We start from the raw sequence: 27804 nt of genomic DNA on the forward strand, positions 1-27804 counted from the left end.
AAAGGCAGAAGAGAAAAATAGGACTTGTAAGGCTCAAATATATTTGAGTCTAGTTGTACCTGGATGAAAATAATCTGCAGAAAGATATTAGGGAGAAAATTATATTATATTAATTATAAATTATATTTATAAATTATATATTATAATTAGTTTATCTACAATCAGTTTATTTGACTCAGTGTTCTCTAGATAGTTCATATGACATACATATAAATATTTTCATCACCCAATTCCCTTCTGAAGAAAGCATAATCATGCAAAACACAAAATAGAATAAGGAACAAGTTAAAAAATTAAAAGCTTGAGATAAGAAAAGGAAACTAAATATATAGCTAAACATAGCTTACACCAACATCCCCTAGTCCACCTTCTAACTTGCAAATCATGTGCTTCCATCAGTTCATATAGAATCATAGAGCTGAAAGGGGATCTTAGAGGTCTTCTAGTACAACCCCCTGCTTAAGGAAAGTCCTTATCTTTCATCAAACCCACACCCTCATATCATATACCACCCACAACTTGAGGACTATATTATTTTAACCTCATTGTAACTTTGAATACTATTTAGCCACCAATTGTAAATCGAGGATCTGTTTTGCACACCATTGATTTAGTTTCTGCATAATGTTCAATCATTTGCTCAACATCCTATCTACTGATATCCATCCTTTATTTACATCACTCTTACTGCACTTAGCAGTAATCTTCAACTCCATACTTGCACCAATATTCCCTAACTGAAGCCTATTCCATTTGTTATATGCTTTCTTCAAATCGATAAATGTACAATAGTGTCAACTTCGTCTCTCATATGTTTTTCTATGACCTACTAAAAACCAAAAATCTGGTCTATATACACCATGTCAAACTCACGGCATCACATTGCCATCACGTGATTTTTTCCCATTCGCGGAGCTGGGGTGGGCATGGCCTGCGTGTGATGCATTCGGCCCGCAGGCCACCAGTTTGACACCCGATATATACTCCTTCTCCTTTCTGTCTGGCATAAAAGTACAACCAATCTCCTAAGTATTATTCTTTGTCACCATTTGCACCTTTTCAATCAAAAAGCCTCTTCCCAGATATCCTTAATAAGCAAATCCGCATTTAGTTTTTTTGTATCTGTTTTTTTCTACCTTTTCTTTCTACAGGGGAACAACAATTACACTCCTCCAATCTTCAAGCAGGTTCTACAGTCGCTCCTTAATCAAATCATTTTAATATTTTAACATTTCTCCAATTACAGAAGCTACACTTGCAGCCTCACCATTTTTCAACATTTCACACATTTGAGGCTTCTTTTTCATCCATGTTTTCTTGGACACCAATGTTTAATTTTGCAGTTTGACATATAATTATGATTCTTACATAGCTCTAAAATACTCCTTCCAGCATTCTCCCTGTTTTAGATTCATCCCAAATCACTGCACCACTTTTATTTTTAATTTGATTCATTCCCCTGGAGCTTTAACCTCCTTTAGCCTTATATCCAAAACATCTTTTTATTTTTATCAAAAACCAGTCTACATTTTCTGTGCAGCTTTTAACTAGTCATTGTGTTTTTTGATTATATTATTAGACTATATTTTCTCTGTAGATCTACTGTACATTATAGGAAAATTATGATACAAATCTAATACAGTCACATGATGCAGTATATTTTTTTATTGTTAGGGTTTACACTACCTCTTTTCTTCTATGCATTTTTCTCATCCAAAACCTTTTTTACTTTATATTCTGCCAGATTTTCTATTAAGGTAATGTCACATATCCTTACTCTACTCTGTATTTTTTAATCATAATGTTCTAGTCATCATTTACATCTTCTTTTCTTATATATTCTTTCAATTTATTGTACTGAGAAATTAATCTACCTTTTAATATTTTTATAGGATTCATACCATCTTTTCTTGCAGTCAGTTTACTTTCACTCTAGTTTCTTTTGCTTCTTTATTTTTCCTTCTATGGATCTTTTCTCCAAGATCGAAGTTGACACTTTCAAAAAATGATCTGGCCGATGTGTCATTACTTTTCCAGAATTAACAAATTTTCTCAGTCTTTCGTCATAACTTTATTTATGAAATAAGTGAAAGAAGCACCAACCTCTGATATTAGTTGATATTAGTTGTTATTCAGACTGTATATATATATATATTATATCATTAGGATCTATAAGTCCCCAAAGTGCTTTTTTCAAAAGACAACTTCGTTTTCATTGAACATGTTTCGTTTCTCATCCAAGAAATTTCTTCAGTTCAGTTCAGAATAAGAAGTGAAATGTCTTCAAGAAAAAACAAAGTCCAGTTTGCTAAGTTTGAGGGAGACTGGGTTGCGCAATGACTGGGGCAAAACTCGGATGAACAGGTAACATTTTATTAACCCAAACAACAATCACAACAGAAGCGCCCGTGCCAGTTTGACAGCTCCTTTTATATTCGCTGTCAAACGGCTGAGCCAATCAGAACGATGCTTGACTTTCTATGCTCTCCACTAGGGGAACGGCTCCGGAGAGGACTTTGAACACAACACTCCTCCCCACCACGTTCGCGCATGCGTAGTCCTGGAGATACGCTGGCCGCCGGCGGATCCGGCCTGATCTTCGGGGCCCTGGAACCTGCAACCGTTCTTGCAGAGTTGACCTTTCGCCTGGCGTTGGATCCTCACTGCTTCCAGCTGTGTCTGCTCCATTGGATCTTCCCGGGTTCCTTTCGCCGCTGGCAGGTAAATGCTGGGTTTCTTCATCCTCCATGCTGCGGGGCTTGGTCGGGGGTGGTGTGCTTGCTATCGCAGTGTTCTGCTCTTGTTGTTGCTGTTGTAGTTGGCCCTCTCGCTCGGCGGCGTCCCCTTGTTTTCGGCTTGAGTCAGCTACCTATCTCTCAATTGATCTTTATGACGTTTCCACAACCAGCCCAGGCCCATATCCACCCTGTATGAATAGGGCCCAGTGACACTCACAATCTTCCCTGGCAGCCATAGGGGGTGCCCTCCATAGTTCCGGGCATAAACTATGTCCTCTACTTGGAACGACCAGTGCGTGCTGCCTGAGTCTAAAGGTTTACTAGGGGCGTATTGGGGGTGCAACCGGGCTAACGTGGTCCTCAGTTTACAGCCCATCAGGACCTCGGCCGGGCTCTTATTAGTGCTCTGACTTGGGGTGGTGTGCTGCACCAATAAGTACTCATCTACCCTTCCTGCCAACTTCCTGGCCCCATTTTCTTTAGCGCGCCTCTTTAGCAGATCTCACGGCCCTCTCCGCAAATCTGTTACAGGCCGGATGGAATGGGAATATCAGGCAATACCTGATTCCCAGGCGGGTCAGGAAGGACTCAAAACGGTAGATGTTAACTGAGGCCCGTTGTCCAACATGAGCATGTCGGGCAGCCCATGTGCGGCAAATATTCTCTGGAGGGCCCTGATGGTAGCCTCTGAAGTGGCCGTGTATATTAGCACTACTTCCACCCACTTTGAGTAAGCATCGGCCACCACTAGGAATAGTTGTCCTTGAAGGGGCTCCGCGAAATCAATACGTACGCAGGACCAGGGAGTTCTGGGTTCCTCCCATTCTCTAGGGTGGTCCTTAGGTGGCAACGGCTCCTGTCCCCTAGGCATATCAGCTATGGAGAGGGTGGCCAGCTCAGCGATGCATGCTTCATGTAATACCTCCTGGAATGACAGCTCAGGCTTGTCTGAGGCCTTGGCTATTAATCGCTGTTTGAGGTTCATCCCGCATGCCGCTAATTAGTCTATCAAGGAGATAGTCATCAAGATTCACAAACTGACAGTGCTGCGCTGCTTTCCTCAGAGCTGCCACGTACTGGTTGATCGATTCCCCCTCAGCCTGATCTCTGTGATAGAAGTGCTGGCACATTGCAATCCTTGACAGAGCTGGGGCATAATGCTTCTTTAATTTACTCATAAATTCATCCCAGGTCCTTGAGTGAATGGACTGAGGGGCCATTAGGGTCATGGCAGTTTCAAACATCTCGGCCCCACAGAAACTGAGGAAATAGGCATGTTTCCGTTCACTTGATAAATTTGTATAGTCATTGGCGATAAGGAAACATTCGAACCATGCAACATACGCCTCCCACGACTCCGTTGTCGGATTGAACGGGGCGAAATTTTGTGTAGAAGCCATTCCTGCCAACGGACTCGGTTCCACAGCTCTGTGTGACTGAAGCTGTGCGACGTATTGTCGCTTGCTGACTGTTCGTTAGTAACTGCCCTTAGTAACCTCGCTCTTTTCCATTTCGCTCAGATTGGCAATCCCATCTTCGTCGCCAGTGCTAAATTTGAGGGCGATTGGGCTGCGCAATGACTGAGGCGAAACTCGGATGAACAGGTAACATTTTATTAACCTAAACAACAATCACAACAGAAGCGCCTGCGCCAGTTTGACAGTTCCTTTTATACTCGCTGTCAAATGGCTGAGCCAATCAGAATGATGCTTGACTTTCCATGCTCTCCACTAGGGGAACGGACTTAGAACACGACACTGTTGCCTTTTGAAAAAACCACTTTGGGGACAACCATGATCTGGATTACTGAGAATCTCCATCAATCTATATTTTTGACAAAGGTATACAAAAATTCAGACAATCTAAAAGAGAACAATTAATTTTCATAGACATGTATGTTTTGGACTGGATGATTTATTTGCAAAAGAACTATAATGCTGCAGCCAAATAAGAATATTTCAAAGAAACATTAAAACCATCCTAACATTTCACAAATAGCAGATAGATATAAAGATGACCCAGGGGAGTAAACAAGATACAAATGCCATCCAAAGCTGAAGTCCTCCTGCAAGGAGCATAGCCTCCCTGCACCGTATAAAAAATGTAAAATGAATTAGTTTTGTAGCATTGACACTCAACACTCAATATATCTTTACTGATCTTGAAAAATAGCATACTAACATGCTTTTACTGAAATGCTTCTTCCAGTGGTAGTAATGTATATGTAACAGGTACATATGGAATGATTAATGGCACATATACGATATGAAAACCTGGCTGATACTATAACAACACAATATATTCTGTTTCTCTCGTCTGTTTTAGATTAACCTTCCACCCATGGTGTCAATATATAAGCACTTAAAAATGGAGGAGTGAAGAACAAAGACCACTTTAAATACCATTTAACAAGTAGCCAGGAAGCCTTAACTTCCAAATTTAGTTAGATGAATGAAGAAAATCAGCAGGGGTAGCTGCCAGGAAAAACAAGCCCATATCCCTATGCTGTTAACTATGCAGATCTGATAAATTTACACTCCCTGAAAAGCATCAAAGTTTCTTAAACTCTGGTCAATAAAACTATCTCTTTATACTGCAATAAAAATATATGAGGAACCTGTACTGTTTATGAAAATATTTTCTGCTTCCTAACCAGTCTACATATGGCTTTGGTCAGAGAGCATGCTTAATTCCATCAGACACTAATCACGTCATATCTCTTTATTAAGAGGTTGTGGCAGCACAGTGACAGTAGCTGGTCAAGAGTCATGGTTTGGAGCAATAAAGTATCCCTCTCCCACTTCCAGTAATCTTATCTTGTATTCCATAAAATCTTTTGTCAAGAGAAGTCTAGCAAGGTTTCATTAATTTTTTTTATAGGTCATACAGGATTGGGTGTGAAAATTGCCCTACAGTTGAGTGAATTTTGGTATTTGGAAGACTGGATGAGAATAGGCTGATCCAATATAACTACAGGGCTGCTTTAATTTAAAACAAACCCCTTTTTAATCTCACTGTTGACTAGGTTTTGGTCAGTAAGTGATATTATTAGAGTCCAAAATAAGCATAAAAGTAAAAGACAATCCAAATTCACAAGATAGACTTTTATGTTATATAAATCATATATCCTAGGAAATTGTTAAGTATATAATTCTGCTGGTATACCACTTTTTCTTGAATATTAGATGAGTCAAAGACCTTGCCTCATATTATGCACGAAAATGTTAGCTACTCTTGAGAAATGTAAACGATAAGAATGTAATAATGCTGCCTGCCTTTATTCTCAAAAGAAGTATAATCAATGTTGAATGGACATATTAATAGAGGGTAGTGAAGGAGAATATGGATCAATATTTCTGCCTTTTCTGACTCACCCAAAGCCAATTTGTATAGGGATATTTTGATATCCAGACTGTGAATAGCTAAAAATCCCACAATGGCACTAAAAGAAAATGTATTGTTCACACAATATATTCAGGTCACCTTTTCACTGAGTTAATTTTCTTATGTGAACCTGACCAATGCATAAAACATTAAATTGTTTATATTTTCTTATGTAATCAGAGAGGCTATTGCAAAATTATTTTTAACATCGAAACGAAGACTAGCCACTTCAGAGCAACTTATGTATCCTGGGAAGGGAAAATAAATATTGAAATTATTATTAGCATTTACAATTAATTGTCGTGTACTCGTTTTCCTCTGAAGGAGCCCAAAGCAAGATATAAAATAGCAATAAACCAATCCTGAATAAAGATCAACAGATAAAGAATAATGTAAGGATTCATAGGCTTCTATAAAGTGGAATATAAAACGAAACAACATTCATTTAAAAGGCAAACATATCCTAGTGTAGTTCTTATCTTTCGAATGTCCAAGCTAATATAGTTTCAGTTCTTTGAAACACAACAGTCGGAACACCCCTGCCAACCTCCCTGCCAAGAGGAAGTTCCATAATCAGAGGGATACCCCTGAGGAGTTTCTACTCTGACCGCCACATTGCTAGCCAGACTGTGAATAGTGCTTCGCTATCTAACCTCAATGTATAGGTTACCAGCACTGGGAGAAGTCTTTTAGGCACACAGGATGCCTGCCATTTAAGGCAAAATGGAATTAGGCTTGAGAATAAGTATCCCTTAGCTACTTACGTACAAATCTTCATGACTATCTAGCACAGTCATGAATAGAGATTTCTGTAACTGTAGGCGAGAGAAGAGTTCCTTTTGTCCATTGGTTTCTTTTTACTCAAGAGTGGATAGAACTACCATGACCTTTCTTTGGGGCTATAATTTCCAGCTATGTCTGGCAGGGAGCTTTAACTTGGAAATTGAAAATGACCCAAAAAACAAAACAAAAACCAGTACTAAAATTCTGTTCCAGTATCAAAATATTTTTACTTGGTGTGTTAACCTTTAAGAATTAATTTTGCAAAAATGACTTTAGAATATAAGGTCATATTTTGGGATTGGTCCACTTTTCAGGAATTCACAAATTACCACAAATAATTTCTGGAGTCAATAAAAAGCTATTGGAAAAACAAAGTAACCACACAATCACAGTTTTTTGTACGCACACACCCTTTCTGTGCTATGATATCCAGAGTGCCATAGCTTGCAGCTTATCCTCTAACTCCTTTTGCACAAACTATTTTACAGTGTAATCCTATCCGTTATTTATTCAGAAAGAATCTTCACAGAATCAATGTGCATAGGATTGCATTCCATTAGGCTATACTAGAGGGAAAAAGCAGGAATTAGAGCTATTCCATCTACTCAGCTGAGCAAACATTAATTTTGATTTCCTCTTCTTTTTGAGCTGTTTCTGTCCAGCTAGTCCTCATAAGACCTCTGACAACTTCTGGCTGCATTACACCTTCTCATTACAGTTATCAGCATTAGCATGAAGATTCGGCATATCTAAATACCTGCTTCCTTCTCTCCTCTCCCCTCCTTTTTTTTTGTGCTAGGTTATCTCTTTTTATCTTGCCAGACTGAAAACTGGAGGACAGGGATCCTTTTTCGTTGATCTGTAAGGCGATCAAGATTATAAATGTTATTCATTATTAAGGGTCTGCTAAACATTCTCTGGGAACAGAACATTTTGAATACTCATAGCCATTCAGAAGGTGGTCCAGCTGTTTTCCATAACGTAATCTTCCAAACGGAAGCAGTTTGCGCTTCCCCAGAGTTTCCTAAACCGATTTCTTTCTGGAACAGTAGGCTTTGCACATCTTCAGTATTGATCTATGTACAAATACTACATATAGCCCAGAAAATGGGACTCTTATGCAAGCAAATTAAGGAAGAATTATGAGAACCTGCATAAAACACTATGGCTCGAACCACAGGTGTGTGTGATCTACAATTTCTGGAGACAAGTTGTTCCATTGATTAATTGTTCTGTCAGGAAGTTTCTCCTTAATTCTAGGTTGCATCTCTCGATAGCTTTCCATCCATTACTCATTATCTTGCCCTCAAGTGCTCAATGTTGGAGAAAAGGTTGAGCCCCTTTTCTTTGGGACAATATTGGAGAACTGCTATCATGTCACCTCTAGTTCTTTTCTTCGTTAGACTAGACATACCCAGTTGCTGAAACTGTTCATCATATGTTTCAGCTCCAGGCCTCTATAATCATTTTTGTTGGTCTTGGAATATCTTTGGAATCCAATCCAATTTCATTTTTGACCAACATAAAAATCTAGAAAATATGACATTCACAACTACAGCACAAAACATCAAAGTGTGTTTAAAAAACTGTTAAAGATGGTACCTAGAGTTAAGAGAGGGAGAAATAAAAGGTGTAAGCCTGGTGTAAACCCAGATCTGTGCTGTGCTAATATAATATACTAAAAGAATAATCTGAAACAGCAAATGCTGAAAAATGGAGATTAATAAGTTATAATTTTTTGCCAGAAGCTGTGTTGATGCAGACTGTTTCTAGCTGGCAATCAAGATCTAATGGATGCCTGGCAGCTTTAGATGTTATTGGGCAGCTGGAATCAGAAATTACAACAATAAGTAAATGTGAAGCTGATCAGGGCATCTGATAATCTGGCAAGTAGTGGAGAACAAAGGTACTGCCAAGGGCTCTAAATGAACAGAGGAGTTTGCTGACCGACTCAGGGACACAAAACATTTTGGGAACACATTCCTTGTAGCACACACCACAACATGTTGTGGTGTGTTAGAATGAAAGCTTAGAATGTGCTTAGATGCCTATACTGGATCAAATTTGCTGATCACAAGATTACCGATAATCCTTAAAATCAATAAAATCAATATTTATTCATTTTTAAATTATATTAAACAATATTAATTATGGAATGATTAAATTAATATATCAAATATTATCAATCAATAACATTGTTTCAATTGATTGCTTTCTAATATTTACAGTGGTGTAATGCTTGTAGATAATAGAAATTCTTTTTAGGTTTCATGTTTAAAACATGTACAACTGGTATTTTAGGAGTTAAGTATAAGTTATATTTTAATATGGACTTTCCAGCATCTGAACGGTGAAGAAATGAACTGGATTAAGATATAGGATTTAATGGTTTAGTTATCTATGTCGTGGAACTGACAATACAGGCAGTAAATCGAATTTTAGTAATTTTAAATTAATAATAGATTCTTTTTCAAATTAATAACAGTTTCACTGACCATGTAAAGAATTAATGATACAGAAAACAAACACTCACTTAAACAAATGTTATTGTGAATATCTAATAAGCAGAAACTATAAATTGGTACTAGAAACCTGTAAGCTGGCAAATATTAGGTCTTGTATATTAATTTACAGGCTGGAATGGAAATATGAGGGAAAAAAGCATGTATAGAGTCCACCACCATAAAGTAAACTGGCTCTGTAATATCTTTATCATTTAAGCAGAGTGTATATGCTTCATTCCAAGAGCCAGATTGATGTAGGGGTTAAAGCATCAGACTAACAACCAGGAAATTATGAGTTCTAGTCCTGCTTTAGGCATAGAGCCAGCTGGGTGACTTTAGACTAGTCACTTTCTTTTAGCCCTAGGAAGCAAGCAATGAGAAACCATTTCTAAAAATCCTTGCCAAGAAAAATGCAGGGATTTGTCCATGTAATTTCTGAGAATTGGACACAACTAAATAGAAGAAAAAATGTGTGCTTCTTTCAGACTCTATATTGTTCTACTTTTGGACATGTTTATCCAAAGGCCTAGCTGTCTGGAGAAAGCTCTAATTTTTATCCAATTCTGATAAAAATTGAACAACCAGCAGGAAGAGCTTTAACTATGGTAATGGATGTACCACTGGAAGATCTAAAACACCAAGATACGGACAGATTGTCATGCAAAAAAATCTATGTAGTTGCTAGGATTTGACAAGGACTTGATGGCATGTAATGAAAAAATATGGCTCATTACCTACACTGTATTTATAACAACTCATAATTTAAAAACCATTTGAAAATAAATTCTTCTTAAAACTACTAATTAAAACAAATGATATTGAAAAGTCCTGTTCTTCAACATAGTACTTGCATAATCTGATATACTACAGCCCTCATAAATCCTAGTCAGACAACCATAGATTAAGGTTATTGAACACAATGCTACCTGAAGTATAATTTATTTTGATATCACCTGGTAGAAAGGTTTGGGATATGTTCGGACATTGTGACAATTCTGAAATTGCATCCCAGCATTTCTACCAAAACTCACCATCATAAATACAAAAATAGATGATTTCAGTTCTAATTGAAAAAGATGCCAAGGAACAGTTTTCAAACATCAACAAATTCCAGCACCTCCCCTCAAAACAAGTGTCATATCACAAGACCGCCTTATAGTAACTGAAAGATCATAGGATTGGTGGAGATGAGTGAAAAGACAGTCTTACTCTGTTGCATTTTTGAAGTGTACTCTCGCCCTTTTCTGCATTAGCCCTCATATGACACTGGACTGACTTGGATCTATTTTAAGGAGCAAGGTTTAAGAGATGCCAGCAAAGGATTTCATCCAAGTCTTTGGGGAAATTATAAAGAATCTGGGGTTGCTCCAATTAATGATGCCCCTTTTCCATAATTAAATGAAAGGAAATGCTTTGCAGGCAATGTTGTTAGCATAAAGGAAAAGGAAGTAAGTTAATAGTTATAGCAGGCTAAGCATATTGCTATGATTCAAAATCTCCCAAATCATGAATTACCAATAGAAAAATAGCTATTTCTTTAACAGGTACTAATAGAATGCAGGTTAAGCTTTTTAACCTTATGGCTTATAGCTTAAAAACCTTATGGCTTTTTAACTTTACTTTATGGCTTTTTAAAAATATATTAGAAATTTTGCAGAGAAGGAACTTAAAATGTCAAGAAAGGCTGGGATTTGTGGCACACGTTAGGGTCTTCAGCCATTACACCTCAACATTATAAGAGAAGTAATCCAACACATTTGGAAAGCAGCAGGCTGGGATAAGCTAAGTTAGCTCTTTCCTCTTAGAATCACAAGGTTGGAAGGGTCTCAACGTCATATAATCTAACTCCTTCCTTGGAGCAAGGCCTAATAAGGCACTTCAGAGTGCTGCTATCTACCTGCAATATGAAGACCTCCAGTGAACAGAAACATGCTAATGATGAGGCAGTTTGTTTCATTGGTGCACAACTTTTATCTTGGGAAAGATCATCAAATCTTTCTGAGAGATTATGGGTTTTTTAGATTGTTTCATCATTAGATGTTGCCTTTTAACAATGATGATCTGTCTGTTTTAATAGCGGCTTTTAATCAGTTGTTGATTTTTTAAAAACGTTTTAACACTTTAATGGGTATATTTTTTTTACCAAATGTAAAGAAAAAAATCCATGTGACAGATATCATCAACCTACAAATATTTTTTTTTAAAAAAAATGATTAAAGACTTCTTTCTAGAGAAAAAACACCTAGGACTTCAGTTCAGACAATTAATCCTAGAACCTATCAAGAATTTATGGTTCTTCCCATATCAACCTTATGTCTATTTCTGCAAAATATCCATTGTAGTCCTAAAAACATATCCCTCCTCTGTCAAACAGCTAGTTGTTGTGGTCCGCCAGCAACCTGCGGAGCTGGCAGCGGAGTCTGACAGTGAGGAATCTGGGGATGAACATGGGCCAGTCCTGGAGTCTGGGGAAGGCCCGGACGAGGGCTCTGCATCAGAGGCAGAGATGGAGTCAGGGCCATCTGGGAGTGATGCACGGACTCTGGAGCCTCCAGAGTTGGACAGCAGAGAAACAGAGGAACAGAAGGAGCCTGTTCCTAGTGTGTGCGTGCACAGAGCTGCCAGAAGGCATGAACAGTTAAAACAAAAGGGACGACTCGGGAGTAAGGCCTGGAGATGATTGGCTCCTCCCATAAGGCTTAAAAGAGGAGCAAGAGGCACATGGGCACTTTGCAGGAAAACAACGTTGTTAATTCTGTTCCCAGTCGGCATCTCTGTTTGATTCTGGAATCCATGTGGCTTTGCCAAGTAGGTCTTTGGCAAAGTGTCAAGGGAGATAAAGGTTGGTGATTATCCCGAAGGACTTCTCCCAAAGAACTTTTTGCAACTAATTGGGACTCAGCTGTGAATGAATGTAATTCACAGCTGTTGCAATAAGAGGTTTTTGGGACTACTCGTGTGTTTTAATGACTCAAGAAGCCTCGGTCACAACACTAGTTAAGTTTTGCACTACAAAGCATTTGTTGCTGGAACACGAGAACACAACATCTGTGTTATGTAGCAAATTTCCAATTCACCAATGGTCCTTTATTAACCACCCAAGCCAATATTTTGGATGCAATGAGCTTTCCTGGACAATAAAAATAAAGGGAAGTTGTAGCCTTGTCCTTACCACGAAAGTATGCCCAACTACTCAGAGTAAGGATAGGGAGAAATAAATAGGCAGTAAGTCGCAGGAGGGAGAACAATGGAAGGGCAGATAGCATTTTGATCAATCAGTGTTTTGTGTCCTTTGTGATTAATCCATTCCATATCACTGTTTCGTGAGAATGCCCATATCATTTTCATGTCTCCTCAAACCAGAAGACTGGGAATATTGTGTTGGTAGAGCACATACAGTCATTTATGTACTCGGCTCTGAAGGCATTAAAATGAACAATTAAAAGAGGCATAATTCACATTTAACCAACATATTAATAGAGTTCTCTTTGATCAGAATAAAAAACAAGCAGTTCCTACCAAAGGGGAGAGGAGAGAAAGATTATTTGCCAAAGATCCCTTGCCAACATTTATAACAGAGGGCCAAATCAAGTGTTAATTTGACTTCTCATCCCTGGCCCTCCCACTCATTTGAAAACTCATCTTAAATTAGTTCAAACACTGACTCTAAGGGTTATGGAAATTCATTCCACCAGCCAGGCGCCAATTGGTAATTAATCTATGACCACATAGTGAGAGAGAACACAGCACAAATCACCATTTCAACTGCACACGAAAACGAATGCTTACTGTGAGATGTTTCCAAAGGAGAAAAATAACCATTATCAAAAGAATTAAAAGACATGGTTAAGGTGGGGGGTAGAAATAGTCATGTGTATTAGGTCACAATTTAGATCAATGTTTCTCAACCCATGTGAGCACAATACATTGGTTACAAAGCTTTGCATCTCTTCTTGTGTCAGTCAAATCAATATCGCTCTTGACAAATCGCAAATTTGTCAGGGCTGCCTGACAAAAGAAGAGGGAATAAAGCTATTTTTCAAAGCAGTGGTCACCAACTGGTGGTCCGTGGACCACAGGTGGTTCGTGAGAAAATTTTGGTGGTCTGCAGACAATTATTTGCATTTTTTATATTGCACTAAATATTATTTAACTTTTTAAAAAATTCATATTAGTGATCCACAGGAGTTAAAATTATGAATTTAGTGGTCCCTGAGGACCAAAAGATTGGTAACCCCTGCTCCAAAACATCTGAGGGCAGGACAAGAAGTAATGGGTGGAAACTAATCAAGGAGAGAAGCAATTTAGAACTAAGGAGAAATTTCCTGACAGTTAGAACAATTAATCAGTGGAACAACTTGCCTCCAGAAGTTGTAAATGCTCCAACACTGGAAGTTTTTAAGAAGATGTTGGATAACCATTTGTCTGAAGTGGTTAGGGTTTCCTGCCTAAGCAGAGGGCTGGACTAGAAGACCTCCAAGGTCCCTTCCAACTCTGCTATTCTATTCTATTCTAAATACAAAAAAATTATTCTGAAAAGATGCTATTAACGTTTAGGGATTCCTCCTTCACTACTTGGCAACATAGCCGATCCCTTTTAACAGAATCTAGTTTGCCTATGATTTTTAAGGGGTCAGGATGAGCTTTCTAAGGATAAAGATATAGGTAGTATATTCCATCAATCCAACTGAACACCCCTAAAACTTGTCCAAAACATCCCACTTAGGCAGAGTGCACAACTTTTCCAGGCCAACGGCCAAAACCAGTCTTTGACTGCAAGGTGATGGACATGTTCCAAAAAGGTATCTCTAATTTGATTTAAAAAGAAAGATATTTTAAATTATTTTTTGTTATCCACGTACTCTTCAGTTATTTATCCCTAATTTCTACTACCATATTAGCATTAACAAATCTATAACAACTTACAGTACACACTTGGATTTCACCCAAGTTTTTCGAAGAATAGATGTCGACTCAGGTTGTACACCTGAGTGGTAAAACAGCATGTGTTTAAACAGTCCCAGTTCTCCTATTTTTCACAGATACCAAGTGTACATTCTAATTTTTGTGGGAATGTTTTCTGTGCTTCAGTTGAGAAGTTCCCTCCCCTCTTTCCCTTTAACATTGTGGTGTGACAAACTAACCTTTTAGCCACGAATGCTGAACATCGAGCAAAAACAACCATCAGAATCCCACTACTGTTTACAAGACTTGGACATGGTTCTTGGAGACAAACAGTTGGAGAGAGAAAAGAGCACAGCTGCATAAAATGAACAGAAAAACAGCAGGACTCCCTTAAGAAAGAGAAATGGGAAACGGTTAGTAGAGGGATCCTCAGAAATAGAAAAATCAATCAAGTGAAGAATATTGCTCTCTGAATTAGGAAGAAAGAGTAAGATATTAAGAACCGAAAAAGAAAGGATAAATTTAAGAGGACAACTGAATGATGGGAGTTAGAAAGCCTGTGATCCACGCTGGCAGAATTAAAGCATTAAAGTCAAATGAATGTTTATTCACAAATTGCTTGTCGCATCAGCTACATGCGTAAATGCTATTGGTGCAAAAATGGAATCCAAGCACGTGTGAACTGATCCCGGAGTGCAAATACTAATTTTATAGGACAGGGATGAATTCGGTATGCAATATCTGCATCCCAGAAAGTTAGAAATGGTCTGAAAACACAAGGCCAAAGAGATGTACAAATGCCAAAGAAATAATTGGACAACCCGAAATCCTTCTTACTTAAAAGTATTCTTTGAACTTAACTCATGCCTGTAGGTCAAAAAGAAATGTGAACAACCTTGGCTACTGATAGTTCAGCTTCCTATTCCAGATATCATACATATTCATAACTCAAAGTGAAGGAAGTATCTACAGTAAACAATGGCAACCATCCAAAGAGCTATTTGAATTCACTCCTGAGGCCTTGGGCAAGCAGAGAAGAATTTTTCACTTTTTTTCCACTTTCAACAGCTGTGTGACCACATCCCTTATAAGAAAATGCTTTTGGAATTTCCCAGTTTCTATATTCATTTGCTATATAGCATTATGAGAAGGGGAGGTCATTGCAACTTGGGAAGGAAAAGTAAATTTTGGATCAACCCTAACCTCCCACACTAAAAAAATAAAATAAAAAATATGGGGTTGCTCAGTTTTGAATTTCAGCTAACTGGTCTGAAACCCACTTTAAAATACATGTAAAGTATAACTTTAAGTAGGCATTAACACAGGTTACAATTTCTAAGTACCTCCAGGAAACCTCCTGGCAGTAAGTAAACCAACAACTGGCTCAATGTCTCTTTTTTTACATCACCAAGAAAAAAGGGAATCTGAAGTTGGCTGGGATAAAGAATTCATTATACTAGTAAAGTCAATGCAAGATCTTAAATTAAACATCTTTCCCAAAGATTCAGTATATTTTATTCAGGAAAGAAAAAAACCCTATTAAAATATAATTTATTATCATTACGATATCAATCTACTCATAGACATACAACAGCATAAGGTTGGGAAAATCCACTGTGAAAGCTGCTTTAAAAAGGATGAATTTTAACGGGACTATTTCATTTTCTCCTTCCCAATATAAATCCCTAATTCTACTTCAAACTTTTGGAGACTCTGGAATAAATTTGAGTGCATAAGAAAAATAGGGAAATAGTTCTCCTTTCGGCTCTGCTAAAGAAACTAATTCATCAAATTTTGTCATTTGTATTCGCAATCCTGTTTTAATTAAGCTTGGAGTCCTTATTTATATAGTAACAATACCCACAATTCTCAGCCAGTTTAGCCATAGACCATGTTAACTAGGAATTCCAGAAATTCTAGACAAAATATAGCTGTGGAGCATTAGACTGAGGAAAACTGCAGTAATCAAAACACATTGAGAGCCTTGATAGTACAGTGGTCTACGCACCCTGTTATTAACACAGCTACCCGCAATTTACTGCTGGTTCGAATCTCTCCAAGGCTCAAGGTTGACTCAGCCTTCCATCCTTTCAAAGGTAGGTGAAATGAGGACCCAGATTGAGGGGGCAATAAGCTGACTTTGTATAAAATATACAAAAGTATGAAGGCTATTGCTTAACGCATTGTAAGCCGCCCTGAGTCTCCGGAGAAGGGCGGTATATAAATCAAATTAAAAAAAACAACAAAAAACATTCCATTAAAGATGTATTGTTTTTTTTTTTTAAAAAATATTACTTACCTGATAACTCTTCACTCTAACAAAGTCAACTTTCATGGAGATGAATCTTTCTGAGTTTCTACTGAGGTTCTTAATATGCTCCACAAGATCAGCACAGAATTTGTAGCCACCTTTAAGTACACAGAGAACCACGATGTCATTGTATCCAATGTCTTGCATGATATCTTTGGCCAAACGTTCTATCCTAAAGTAAGAATTAAAAATAAATATAAGGTAAGATCACATATCTTCTTTGTGCAACACAACCATAATCAACTTCATACATAATTACATTTATTTTTTATTCTCCTGCAGGGCATAAAAAGAGGCTATTTGTAGGATCATCTCTCCTTGAAGATATCTTACCTGTTTCTCCAGATCACATAAAATAAGCGCACTCTAGGACTCTTCCCTTAAATGTTGCTATCTAATGGCACCCAGGAAATGTGCATTTTCTGTGGTAGCCCCTACTCTGAGTTCTCTTAACTGCATCCAGGAAGACTGGCTACAGTATAAGCTTTTTTTAATTTCTTTATAATTATTTTATGATTTGTGTGGTCTTTGGTTTTATACAACTGTTGTGAGGCACTCAGCATTATGATTAGCCATATGCACCAATCAACCAATCAATTATATTTGACTGCAAATTAGTGCATTGTGCATTCAATGTTATGCAGTGAAAATTGTAATCTTCAATATTTTTCCACTATATATATATATTTGTTAATAATGTACATCACTGGAGAAAGTTGGCCAAAATATTTACATTTTCAAGGGACGGGGAGATTTGGGAATAGCTTTAAGGGAAACAAATTAAGCCTAGCTCTGGTGACGTAATTCTAGGGGTTACCCAACACCTTCCAGAACCTGGCCAGTTTTGACAACTAAGCAAGATCAGGCTTAGTATTTAAACAGGAGGTCTTTAAGAAACCTCTAGGAATGTAGGCTAGACTAGGAAATTAAAAAGAAAACATGAATGAATTAATTCTATATCAGGTCAAAAAAATAGCATGGCAGTGCATGTGAAGTTACCAAGAGTACAGCTCAACTCAAAAGAGGCTTCACCTCCTAAACATATAAATATAAACATATTTATATTTGGATGAGCGTCATCCTTCAAATTCTGATGTAACTCTCTGATAACACTTTTACCCAAGAGGATCAGAATTCTTATACACATTATTACCACTCAGAAGCGTGCTTGATATGCAGCACAATTTAGGATTCTTCTGTCAATATGCAGCACAATTTCACAGCTTATTATATCAAATCTTCAGAGTTGATTATCCAGTAAGGAGCACAGCAATCCTAAAGCAATGCTGTTTTAATACAGCAGAAGAATGTTACTTAAGAAAGTCTCTCTTTCCATCATTTTTCTCTGCACCTTGACTTGCATCTTAGACATTTAGCCTTTAGGCCATTATTAACATTCAAAATGTCTCACACGATAAGAATTTATAGTACACTCTGGAGGATAAGTGATCAAGGCATACTCCCCATTCACCAAAAACAAAAGCATATTTTGACAGAGTTTATTTTAAACTGTAAATTATTATTTGAAACAGGCACATCTCCCAGCATCTCTACCATCAACTATGTTGGCTAGGGTTGCTAAGAGTTGTGGCCCACCCATTTTAAGGCATGAAATATAAAACAGACATTTTCCCACTTAATTTTCTACTTAAAGGCAGCCATCTAGAACAGCGCAGAATGGATAGATCTGAAGATTTAAAGTTTTAGTTTTCACATCCAAAATATAACATATAACAGCACTGGATTTCCTTGGGTAAGGGTCGCTTTTTAGAGTAAGATGGGGAGCATTTAAATTTAATAAATAAATATGTCACATTCAATTGATTCAAGCATGCTAGTAAATCTAACTAAGCTAGGTTTTGAATTAGCATTGCACCAAACTAAGCCACTGTAGTTTATTCCATCAATCATGATTACATTCAAACATAGTTTGGAACAAGCTATAAACCTAATCCCTCTACTAACTGGCAAAAAAAAACCTTGCCTAGAGCAAATTAATGTATCAGAAATAAAAACTTCTGTATAAAAATCCTATTTTATAATAACAATATTTAATGTGATATCTGAATTTCTCTGGAATGTAACCTATAATCATGGTTACATTCAAACATAGTTTAAAACAAGCTGTGGACCTAAACCCTCTATTAATTGGCAAACAACCCCACTCGTTTGGAGCAAATTAATGTATCAGAAATAAAAACTTATGTTTAAAAATGGATATACAACCCTATTTTATAATAATAATATTTAATGTGGTATCTGAATTTTTCTGGAAATTACCTACCCCAATAGGGAAAATATATCCTTTTACTGGCATTGCTCCACTAAGATCAGGAGAGAAGTGGCAGCATATGTGGCAGCATATGTGGCAACAAGAGAATGAGCCTCAACATTCTCTGAATGGACATATGCTCTAAGCCCACTGACTCAGATCTAGGAACAGTTTTATAGCAAGAACAAACATTCTTGAGGGTACACAAGAACAAAATCAAATTAAAAGATGGAGGAAGGAGACCACTGAATAAAGAATAATATTAAAGGAAGAAAAGGATGAAGGATCTGACCTCCATTATATTACCTGGAGGATGCTGAATAGGTTGAAAGTTGAGTGCCTAAATGTAAAACTAATATACTCAAGGGGAAGCTCTTAGCAGACATCACACTGTGTAATTATGGAGAGACACAGAGTCCGGCTGGCATATTGGGTATTAACAGAAACATACTGAAAATGACTTTTTTTTTGGCCAACAACAAAGCCAAGAAGGTGGCTTCATTCTGGCAATTTAAAGTTTGATTTAGACACGAAAGAAGAAATTTATCTGGAATTCAGCCATTCTTCTATGGGAAATTCTGAATGATAGAAATGAAAAGAGACTTATAAAGAGACTTCTTCAAGCTTTCTGCTGAAAGGTCAAAAATGAAAATGGACAAGTAACAAAAAACTACGATTAGGTATTGAAGGATTGTACATTGTAGAAAATATAAATCACAGGTTTTAAATCAAGTTTTTACCTGTCAACAATGATCCCATGGGGAATGAGCACATAATCAAGATCTCCACAGTAATGCTGTGGATACGCAAATAGATCCAAGCTATATCCTGGCCAATCATCTGAAATCTGCAAGCAGATATAAGTTGGTTAAAATAAACATTTCTGTATTGTATTGCAAATGTGTTACCACATTTATCTAAGAAGCAGACTTTTAAATATGGAGAATGAAGTATTAAGGAGAATGGAAGATATCAAAATCTTGTTGCTGCTGGCATGTTGGGTTTCATCTGCCAGTGAATTCACTGGCTAGAATTTCTGGGAATTTGTGCAACTATTACGAGGGCAGAGGAAATGTATCTAAATGGATTAATCAAAAAATCAAGCATCGCAAAGAAAAATATGGGCTTCAAATTCTTGTACATCAAGAGGTAATGATAGTTTAGCTTAGTTTTATGTGGAAATCCAGTTGCTATGGCTTATTAATAAGCTATGTTTAAAAGAAACCATGGCTGAACACAATGGTTGGCAACAACTGTGCTGGCATCTATTAAGACCTGGTCTCTGCTCACAAAATGGCCTCTAGCTCCTCAAAATTTAATTCCAACTCATTTTTATAACAGTCAAATTGAACCAGACAGACAAATCTTACATAATTTTGGCACTCTTAAATTTTGATGATTCCAGAATTTCCAGGGGAAGATGGTATCCAGGGTCATAATATCTTGGCCTCATTTCAGTACAACATACTGGGATCACATTAGTCTTGATAGTTGATGATTCTTTAAATACTTTCACAAGAATACAGAATACCATTTCTAACTTTCAAGTGTTGATCTGTGCCTAAAAGTATTGTAAACTACTACGGGAACTTCCAAACTTGGATAAATTTCCTCTGAAAAGCTTTCATTAAAGATGTTGGCAAGAAACATCTTCCAGTCCATCTGGACAAAAATTCAAGGTTAGCATGCCACTCCGTCTGAAATTCTGGGAATGTGGAAAACAATCCACAAAAGTTTATGGCATAGTTTTTCATGATTCGCGGTTTTTTAGACAGCTCCCTGAGTCAAAATCTAGGCTGGTCATATCTGCAAAGGATTGCAGCATATTGATAGTACAGCAACAAATGTGCCTCAAATTCCAGCCCCACTAAGATCATATTATCAATATATTGCTGGCAAAGGAGCCAATTTTCTGCAGTTTTTTTTTCAAAGTAGGTTTTAATGAGAATGTAAGGCTTATGGAGGCAAACCACCATTTCCCCTTCAAATCAAAAATGACTTCCATGTCTAGCCTACAATCTTGAATTTCTCAGTTGTCTTTAATCAAAGTATTAGCTAGTCCTGGTCCAACCCTGCATAGCCGAATGGTCAGTGAACATTGACTGAAATGTTACTGGATTAATCCCATTAGAAGTCCTACAGAGGATCTGAAAATTGCACTGTGATATCTGACCATTTGGGACCATTTTTCAAGGAAGGTTTACGGGTGGAATGTAAGCAGATTGCTTCCCCCAGCCCTCTATCCTTAAATCTCAATCCTAAAAGGGAAGAATTCTGGTCCTCTTCCGCTCAGAGAACTCCTGCAACCTTTTACAAGATCAATTGGCCTTGAGCCTTCAAAACTGTTTACCCTTTTTTTAAAAAAAGCCAGGCTGTACTCCTAAAATAAGCATAGAGGTAGCATTCTGAGTACAGGAAATTTTGCATCTTTATTAAGACAAGCTGTTTTTTTATATGTTAACATTATCTGTAACATCCTGATTTAGTCATACTTAAATGTACTGATTTAATGAGTCTATTTTAAATATGATTAATTCAAGAGTCAGCCTTATATAATTATTTTTATTTCTGTGGAATAGGAAAATAGAATGATATTCCTGTATTTTCTTTTAGATTTCACTATATGGGGAACATATATTCTCAGAGATGTTCATAGTATATTAAATACATATTATATATATAAATATATTATAGGTAGTCCTTGATTTACAACCATTTGTTTAGTGACTGTTTGAAGTTACACTAGCACTGAAAAAGTGACTTATAACAGTTTTTCGCATTTAAAACCACTGCAGCATTCCCATGGTCATGTGATCAAAATCCAGATGCTTGACAACTAGCATGTATTTATTAGAGTTGCAATGTCCTGGGGTCATGTGATCACCTTTTGTGATCTGATAAGCAAAATCAATGGGGAAGCCAGATTCACTTAACAGCTGTGTTATTAAGTTAACAACTGCAGTGATTCACTTAATAGCTGTCTCACTTAGCAACAGAAATTTTGGGCTCAATTTTGGGTCATAAGTCAAGGACTACCTGTAAAGAGAAAATTAATAAAAAATTCTACATTAAGAATATTGCAGCTATTAGTACTGTATGTACTTTAATAAATATAGGCCATGTGATTTTTTAAAAAAAAGATACTTTTGCTCTAGTATACAAATCCATTATATAACTTATCATAAGAATATTCATTTATCTTATTGAGCTAAATATGCATGATAAAATTGTCAGTGGTGTGATCAGGGGAGTAGTACAGAAAAAGAATAATAGCCCCTATTTCCTAAATGAGATTCCTATAGCAACTAAGGAGATTTTTAGCTTGCTTCTCGAATGATTACCTCGCTCTCTTCCTATTAGGTGATGTTCTCCTTAAAATTAATATACAGCCATGAAACAGAACATAAAAATTGAAGGCAGCTTCACAAAATTAGAACCAATAGAACACAAACCGTAAGAAGGAAATTCCACTGAGTTCCTGAAAGTGTGGCATGGACTGAAGCTTGCAAGGATACAATGCAAATAAACACAGATTGTTTTATACTTCAAAGCAAACTACCCTGTTTTTAAACCATGGTTTATTGCATAAACCAGACATAATTTGCTCTTCTCAATATGGTGGCAAGAGCTGACTTGCAGATAGATCCACCTACCAAAAGATGTGGGCTAGAAATTTGTCAATATTTTTTGTGGAAAATTTTCCACTTTAGGCTTTTGGTTGTTTCAAAATTGGATAAATATGGCTTTTCAAGTGATTGTTCTAAAAAAGAGAGAAGGAGCGATTTATGGTTGTTTCCAATCGATAGGCTAGAGAAGCTACAGAAAACTGAAACAAAGTGAGAAGTTGCTGAGTTAAAAAGTGTATCGTGCCTAAAAACACTAGTAAAGTTCCATTACAAATAGTCATCAACATACACTTGTTCATTTAGTGGCTAAGTTACAATGGCACAGAAAAACATTGCAGCAACTCTGTGGTTATACGATCAAATCAGATGCTTGGCAATGATCATATATATTTATAACAACTGCAGTGTCCTGGGATCATGTAATCATCTCTTGTGACCTTCTGACTAGCAAAGTCAATGGGGAAGTCAGTGATTTCCCACTGAAGTGAATCCATCATGATTAGATTCACAATTGTGTTACTAACTTAACAATTGTAGTGATTTACTAAACCGTGGCAAAAAAATAATAATTGCAAAATGGGGCAAAATTAACAAATGTCTTGCTTAGCAGTGGAAATTTGGGCTCAATTGTGATTGTTAAGTCAAGAATTATCTATATTTGAATCTGGGGCTTCACAGTCCTATTATTATTCCCCCAGAATTACTAGGCAAACTCTTAAGAAGGCTACAGTGTACTTCTTAGGTATATATTTTGGGTAAAAAAAACACCTTAGATTTATAGATGAATTATCATCCTCTACCTTATATGCAGCAGCTGACAAAAAAACCAACACAATTCTAGGCTGCATTAACAGAGGGATAGAATCAAGATCACGTGAAGTGTTAATGCTACTTTATAATGCCTTGGCCCAGTGGTGAAATGTAAAATTTGTTACTACCGGTTCTGTGGGTGTGGCTTGGTGGTGGTGGTGGTGGACTGAGTAGGCATGGCCAACTTTTTTTTTTTTTAACTTTTAAAACCATTTTTTCTACAACCTCTTTGGCTTGTAAAAAAATACTTTTAAAAGCCTCTGACGATCCCAGCTGAGTTGCCTAATCAGCAGAGGCTTTCTTTCTTTTTTTTAAAAAGCCTCTGATGATCCCAGCTGAGCCGCGCGATCATCAGAGGCTTTTTTTTTTTTACTTTTAAAAGCATTTTTTCAGTCAAAGAGGTTGTAGAAAAAATGCTTTTAAAAATAAATTTAAAAAGCCTCTGATAATTGCGTGGCTCAGCTGGAAAATTGGGGGGGGAGGGATTTTTGCTACTGGTTCTTCGAACCACCCGCCTCCTTCGCTACCGGATCGGGCGATCCGGTCCGAACCAGCAGCATTTCACCCGTGGTAAGGCCAGGGGTGCATCCAATTTTGATCACCATGATGTAAAAAAGATGTGGAGACTCTAGAAAGAGAGTGCAGAGGAGAGCAACAAAGATGATCAGGGGATGAGAAGCTAAAACATATGAAGAACAGTTTCAGGAATTGGGTATATCTAATTTAATATAAAGAAGGGATGACATGATAGCAGTGTTCCAATATCTTATGGGCTGCCACAAAGAAGAGGGAGTCAAGCTATTCTCCAAAGCATCTGAGGGCAGAACAAGAAGCAATGAGTGGAAACTAATCAAGGAGAGAAGCAACCTAGAACTAAGAAGAAATTTCCTGACAGTTAGAACAATTAATCAGTGGAACAACTTGCCTCCAGAAGTTGTGAATGCTCCAACACTAGAAGTTTTTAAGAAGAAATTGGATAACCATTTGTCTGAAGTGGTGTAGGGTTTCCTGCCTAAGCAGGGGGTTGGACTAGAAGACCTCCAAGGTCCCTTCAAACTCTGTTATTCTGTTATATTTTAATGCCAGCAACAACATATTACCAATATAGTTCTGTATCTACAGAATATTTACCCAGAAGCAACTCCTGCTGTGTACAGTGAGGGTTATTTAAGAAGTGCACATAGGACTGATCTGCTCTGCCAACAAATCATTTCGGCACTTTAAAATTTCTGTCAAAATAGACTATTTAATAAAAATTTTGTATAATGTAAAGTTTAAAGTACTGATATATACATTTCAGAGCAAAAGGTTCAGAGCACAGCACAATTAGCCCTAAGCAGTATAAAGATAGTCCTTGTCTTACGGCCACAATTAAGTCCAAAATTTCCATTACTAAGTGAGATAGTTGTTAAGTGAGTTTTGCCTCATTTTATGACTTTTAATGTCAGTTAAGTGAATCACTGTAGATTATAATTTAGTAACATGGTTAAGGCTGGAAGGTTGCAAAAGATGATCAAATGACTCCATGATATGGCAACCGTCATAAATAGTTGGCAAGCATTCAAATTTTGTTCACATGACCAAGAGGATGCTGCAACGATCATAAGTGTGAAACTCAATAAGTCACTTTTTTCAGTGCCACTGAATGATCACTAAATAAATGGTTATAACTAGAGGACTATCTGTCTCTTAGAAGAGACTTTTTTTTTTGCAAAACAAAAGATTTTTCTGAAGTAAAAAAATGAGAATATTCTCCCCTTTTCTACAACTGCTTCTTCTCATCTGGCCACTTTTATAATTTAAATCATGTGACAGTGCAATTTCATACCTATTAGCCATATTAAAAGAAGTTCAATCCTTGATTTAGAATTTTGTCCATAATTTCCATTACTAAGCAAGAGAGTGAAGCGAGTTGCACCCAATTTACAACCTTTTCCCATGGTTGTTAAATGAATCATAGTAGTTGTTAAGTGAGTCACATGATCATTAAGAAAATCTAGCTTCCCCCATTTATTTTGCTAGTTGGAAACAGGTTGGGAAGATTTCAAATGGCAATCACATAACCCTGGGATCCTGCAAAAATCATAAATACTTGCTGGTTGCTAAGTGCCCAAATTTTGATTGCATGACCATGGGATACAGATGTAAGTTCAAGGAGTGGTCACAAGTCACTTTTTTCAGGGCGACTGTAACTTTAAACAGTTGCTAAATGAATAATAATAAGACAAGGACCACCTGTAAAGATGTATTTGACTCCTTCTGTTTACACTGCGGTTTTCTGAGCAGTATTATAAAAGTGTATTCTTTTAGGAAGTTTTTAAACAATTAATATCCCTGATATTCCTTGCTATTCTCCTCTCCAAGTACAACCCAGCCCAAATCTGCATTGGTAATATGCTCCATTCATAAGGGTGTTTATTTTTAAATAAACACATATGCAATTTAGTCTGTGATTCATGTGTTCAGGAGGCAGCCATATTTATTATTTAAGAAGTCAAGTATCACTTAATATTGAATATTAAGACACTTACTGTACTAAAGCTATAATGCCTCTTTATAAGCATCTTCTTAAGAACCTCCAAATCATCTCCCTAAAGAACAGTACAATCTTCCACCCACCTCTTTCTGAAGATTGATTGACCTGAATAAAACAATCCTATGCAATGAATTAGTGAGGGGGAAAAAAAACACACCTAAGAACGGTTCCACCTCCTTTTTTCATAAGCGTTATACCAATTACGCAAGAGGACAACACTGTATCACGTGTAACTTCTCCAGGTCATGGGGGAGTCGGGGGGGAAGGAGGGGGAAGGGGAGCTGTGCAAATAAACCTTCTAGCAGAACTGATGCGATTAAAGTGATTTAGTGTGATGCATGAATGCAGATCCTGAATGCGTGGCTTTTAAGGGACGGGAGAAGGGAGAGAGGTGTGTGTGACGTGTCTTTGCTATTCAAAATCATATTCACTATGGAGAGAATCGGTGAAAGATTTTCCTGCCCACAAGAGGATCGTGTGTTACACTCAATTAGGAAGAGGATCGAGATCGCTCTATATGCTGTACTGTAGTTAAAAGTCTGCAACCCCAGGCTACCTATTTCTCCGAGAGAAAACAAGCCCCATCGCCTTCCACGGTTGGGTGGCGAGCCATGCAATTGTTAAAAGCCTGCCCACCCCCCCAACTCGTGGCAAGGAACTTATTCCCAGCGCGCGGCTTCATAGTTCCCCTTTCGGTTCAAACGTGCTTTCATTCTGGGTACCCTAACGATGAAGTACTAAAATATCCCACGGGTCATCTAAGCTACCGACCGAGAAGGCAGAGGCTGAAGTCCAGGAAGGTGGGGAAGGGGTGGAAGGGTCAGGTGAGCGAAGCGTGGTCGGGTGGGATGCCAGGGTGCTGAAAGGACTGGGAGGGGAGCCGGGCTTGGCTATCGCGCCTGCAGCAGCTAATGCGGCAGTCCGATCCGGGAGGGGGGGAAGTTTTCATTTACCACGACCCCTCGGCGGCTGCTTCTCGGCGCCTCTGCCACGCTAGTCCTGCTGCTCAGCCCCGCCATCTTCACAAGGGGCTGGACAAAGCCTTGAGGAGGGAGAACAGAGAGGCGAGGAGGAGGGGGAGGAAAACGTGAATGCTGAGCCCGGCCTCTTTTCTCGCTCCGATCGGATGTGGTGAGCCGTAGGAGGAGAAGGCAGCGGCGGCGCCGCGCTCAGGCTGGAGGAAAGAAGAAGCTACTGCCAAGCAAACCGACCCAGGGAGGGAAATCTGTGCAGCAGCTTCTAGTTGCTTGGACGCGATTTTTCCCTCTTCTCGGTCCCCAGCCCAGCTCTATAGCTCAGGCTTGGCTCGCCTCTTCCTCCATCGGGGGGGATGAGGTAGAGGCAGAGCTGGCTTTTGGGGGGGAGGTCTCTTCCCTGCAAAATCCCGTTTCTAATCACGTCTGAGCCGGGATTAAATTTGCCTGGTCTCTTATTCCGAGGTCCCTGGCTCGCTCTTCTTGCCTTCCTAGAAACGGATCGGGGTATGGAGTGGCAAAGGCTGGTTCGTTGAATAAACCACAGGTGGATCTTTGACCTGGTTATTGTACACCTAGCCTCGCTGGACAAATTGCATTTCACTACAATGCTAAATTATAGCATGGTTTATTTGGCTTTGATTTACAGCATACAGCAAGCCACAGTCTAGCTTTAGCCCCAGAGCCTTATTCTATTGGTTCAGCTGGCCTTGTTAATGGCCTTTCTTAAACTGATATGAGTCAAAATAAGCCAAGCAGAAGAGAGGGCATTAAATTCTGTAAAACTTTACAACTTCTTAGCATTCCCTTAAAGAAGATGAAATATAAGACCCTCTGATGAATCCCAAATAAAAGTTTACTCACTTTTATTCTTTTGCTACAATAATAGGACAAATGAGCCAGTTCCAATCCCTGGCAGTTCTATATGTAAATATAAATGGAGTGACATTCTTTGGATTCT

General features: G+C 37.9%; 1 protein-coding gene across 1 annotated transcript in view; it reads right to left on the reverse strand.

Annotated features, from left to right (window-relative positions):
* PRTFDC1 (phosphoribosyl transferase domain containing 1) overlaps positions 1 to 27122 on the reverse strand; it is a 57920-nt gene extending 30798 nt beyond the window's left edge. The window contains exons 1-3 of the mRNA XM_034402402.3: positions 26823 to 27122; positions 19638 to 19744; positions 16614 to 16797 (exon numbers count right to left, since the gene is read on the reverse strand). Coding sequence (XP_034258293.1) covers positions 16614 to 16797; positions 19638 to 19744; positions 26823 to 26888 — 357 coding nt within the window. The 5' untranslated portion in view covers positions 26889 to 27122. The remainder of the gene's footprint in view (positions 1 to 16613; positions 16798 to 19637; positions 19745 to 26822) is intronic.
* Between the last annotated feature and the right edge of the window lie 682 nt (positions 27123 to 27804).

The sequence above is a fragment of the Pantherophis guttatus genome, chromosome 4 (genome assembly GCF_059756535.1).
Source record: "Pantherophis guttatus breed Tessera chromosome 4, ASM5975653v1, whole genome shotgun sequence".
Classification (NCBI taxonomy): Eukaryota; Metazoa; Chordata; class Lepidosauria; order Squamata; family Colubridae; genus Pantherophis; species Pantherophis guttatus.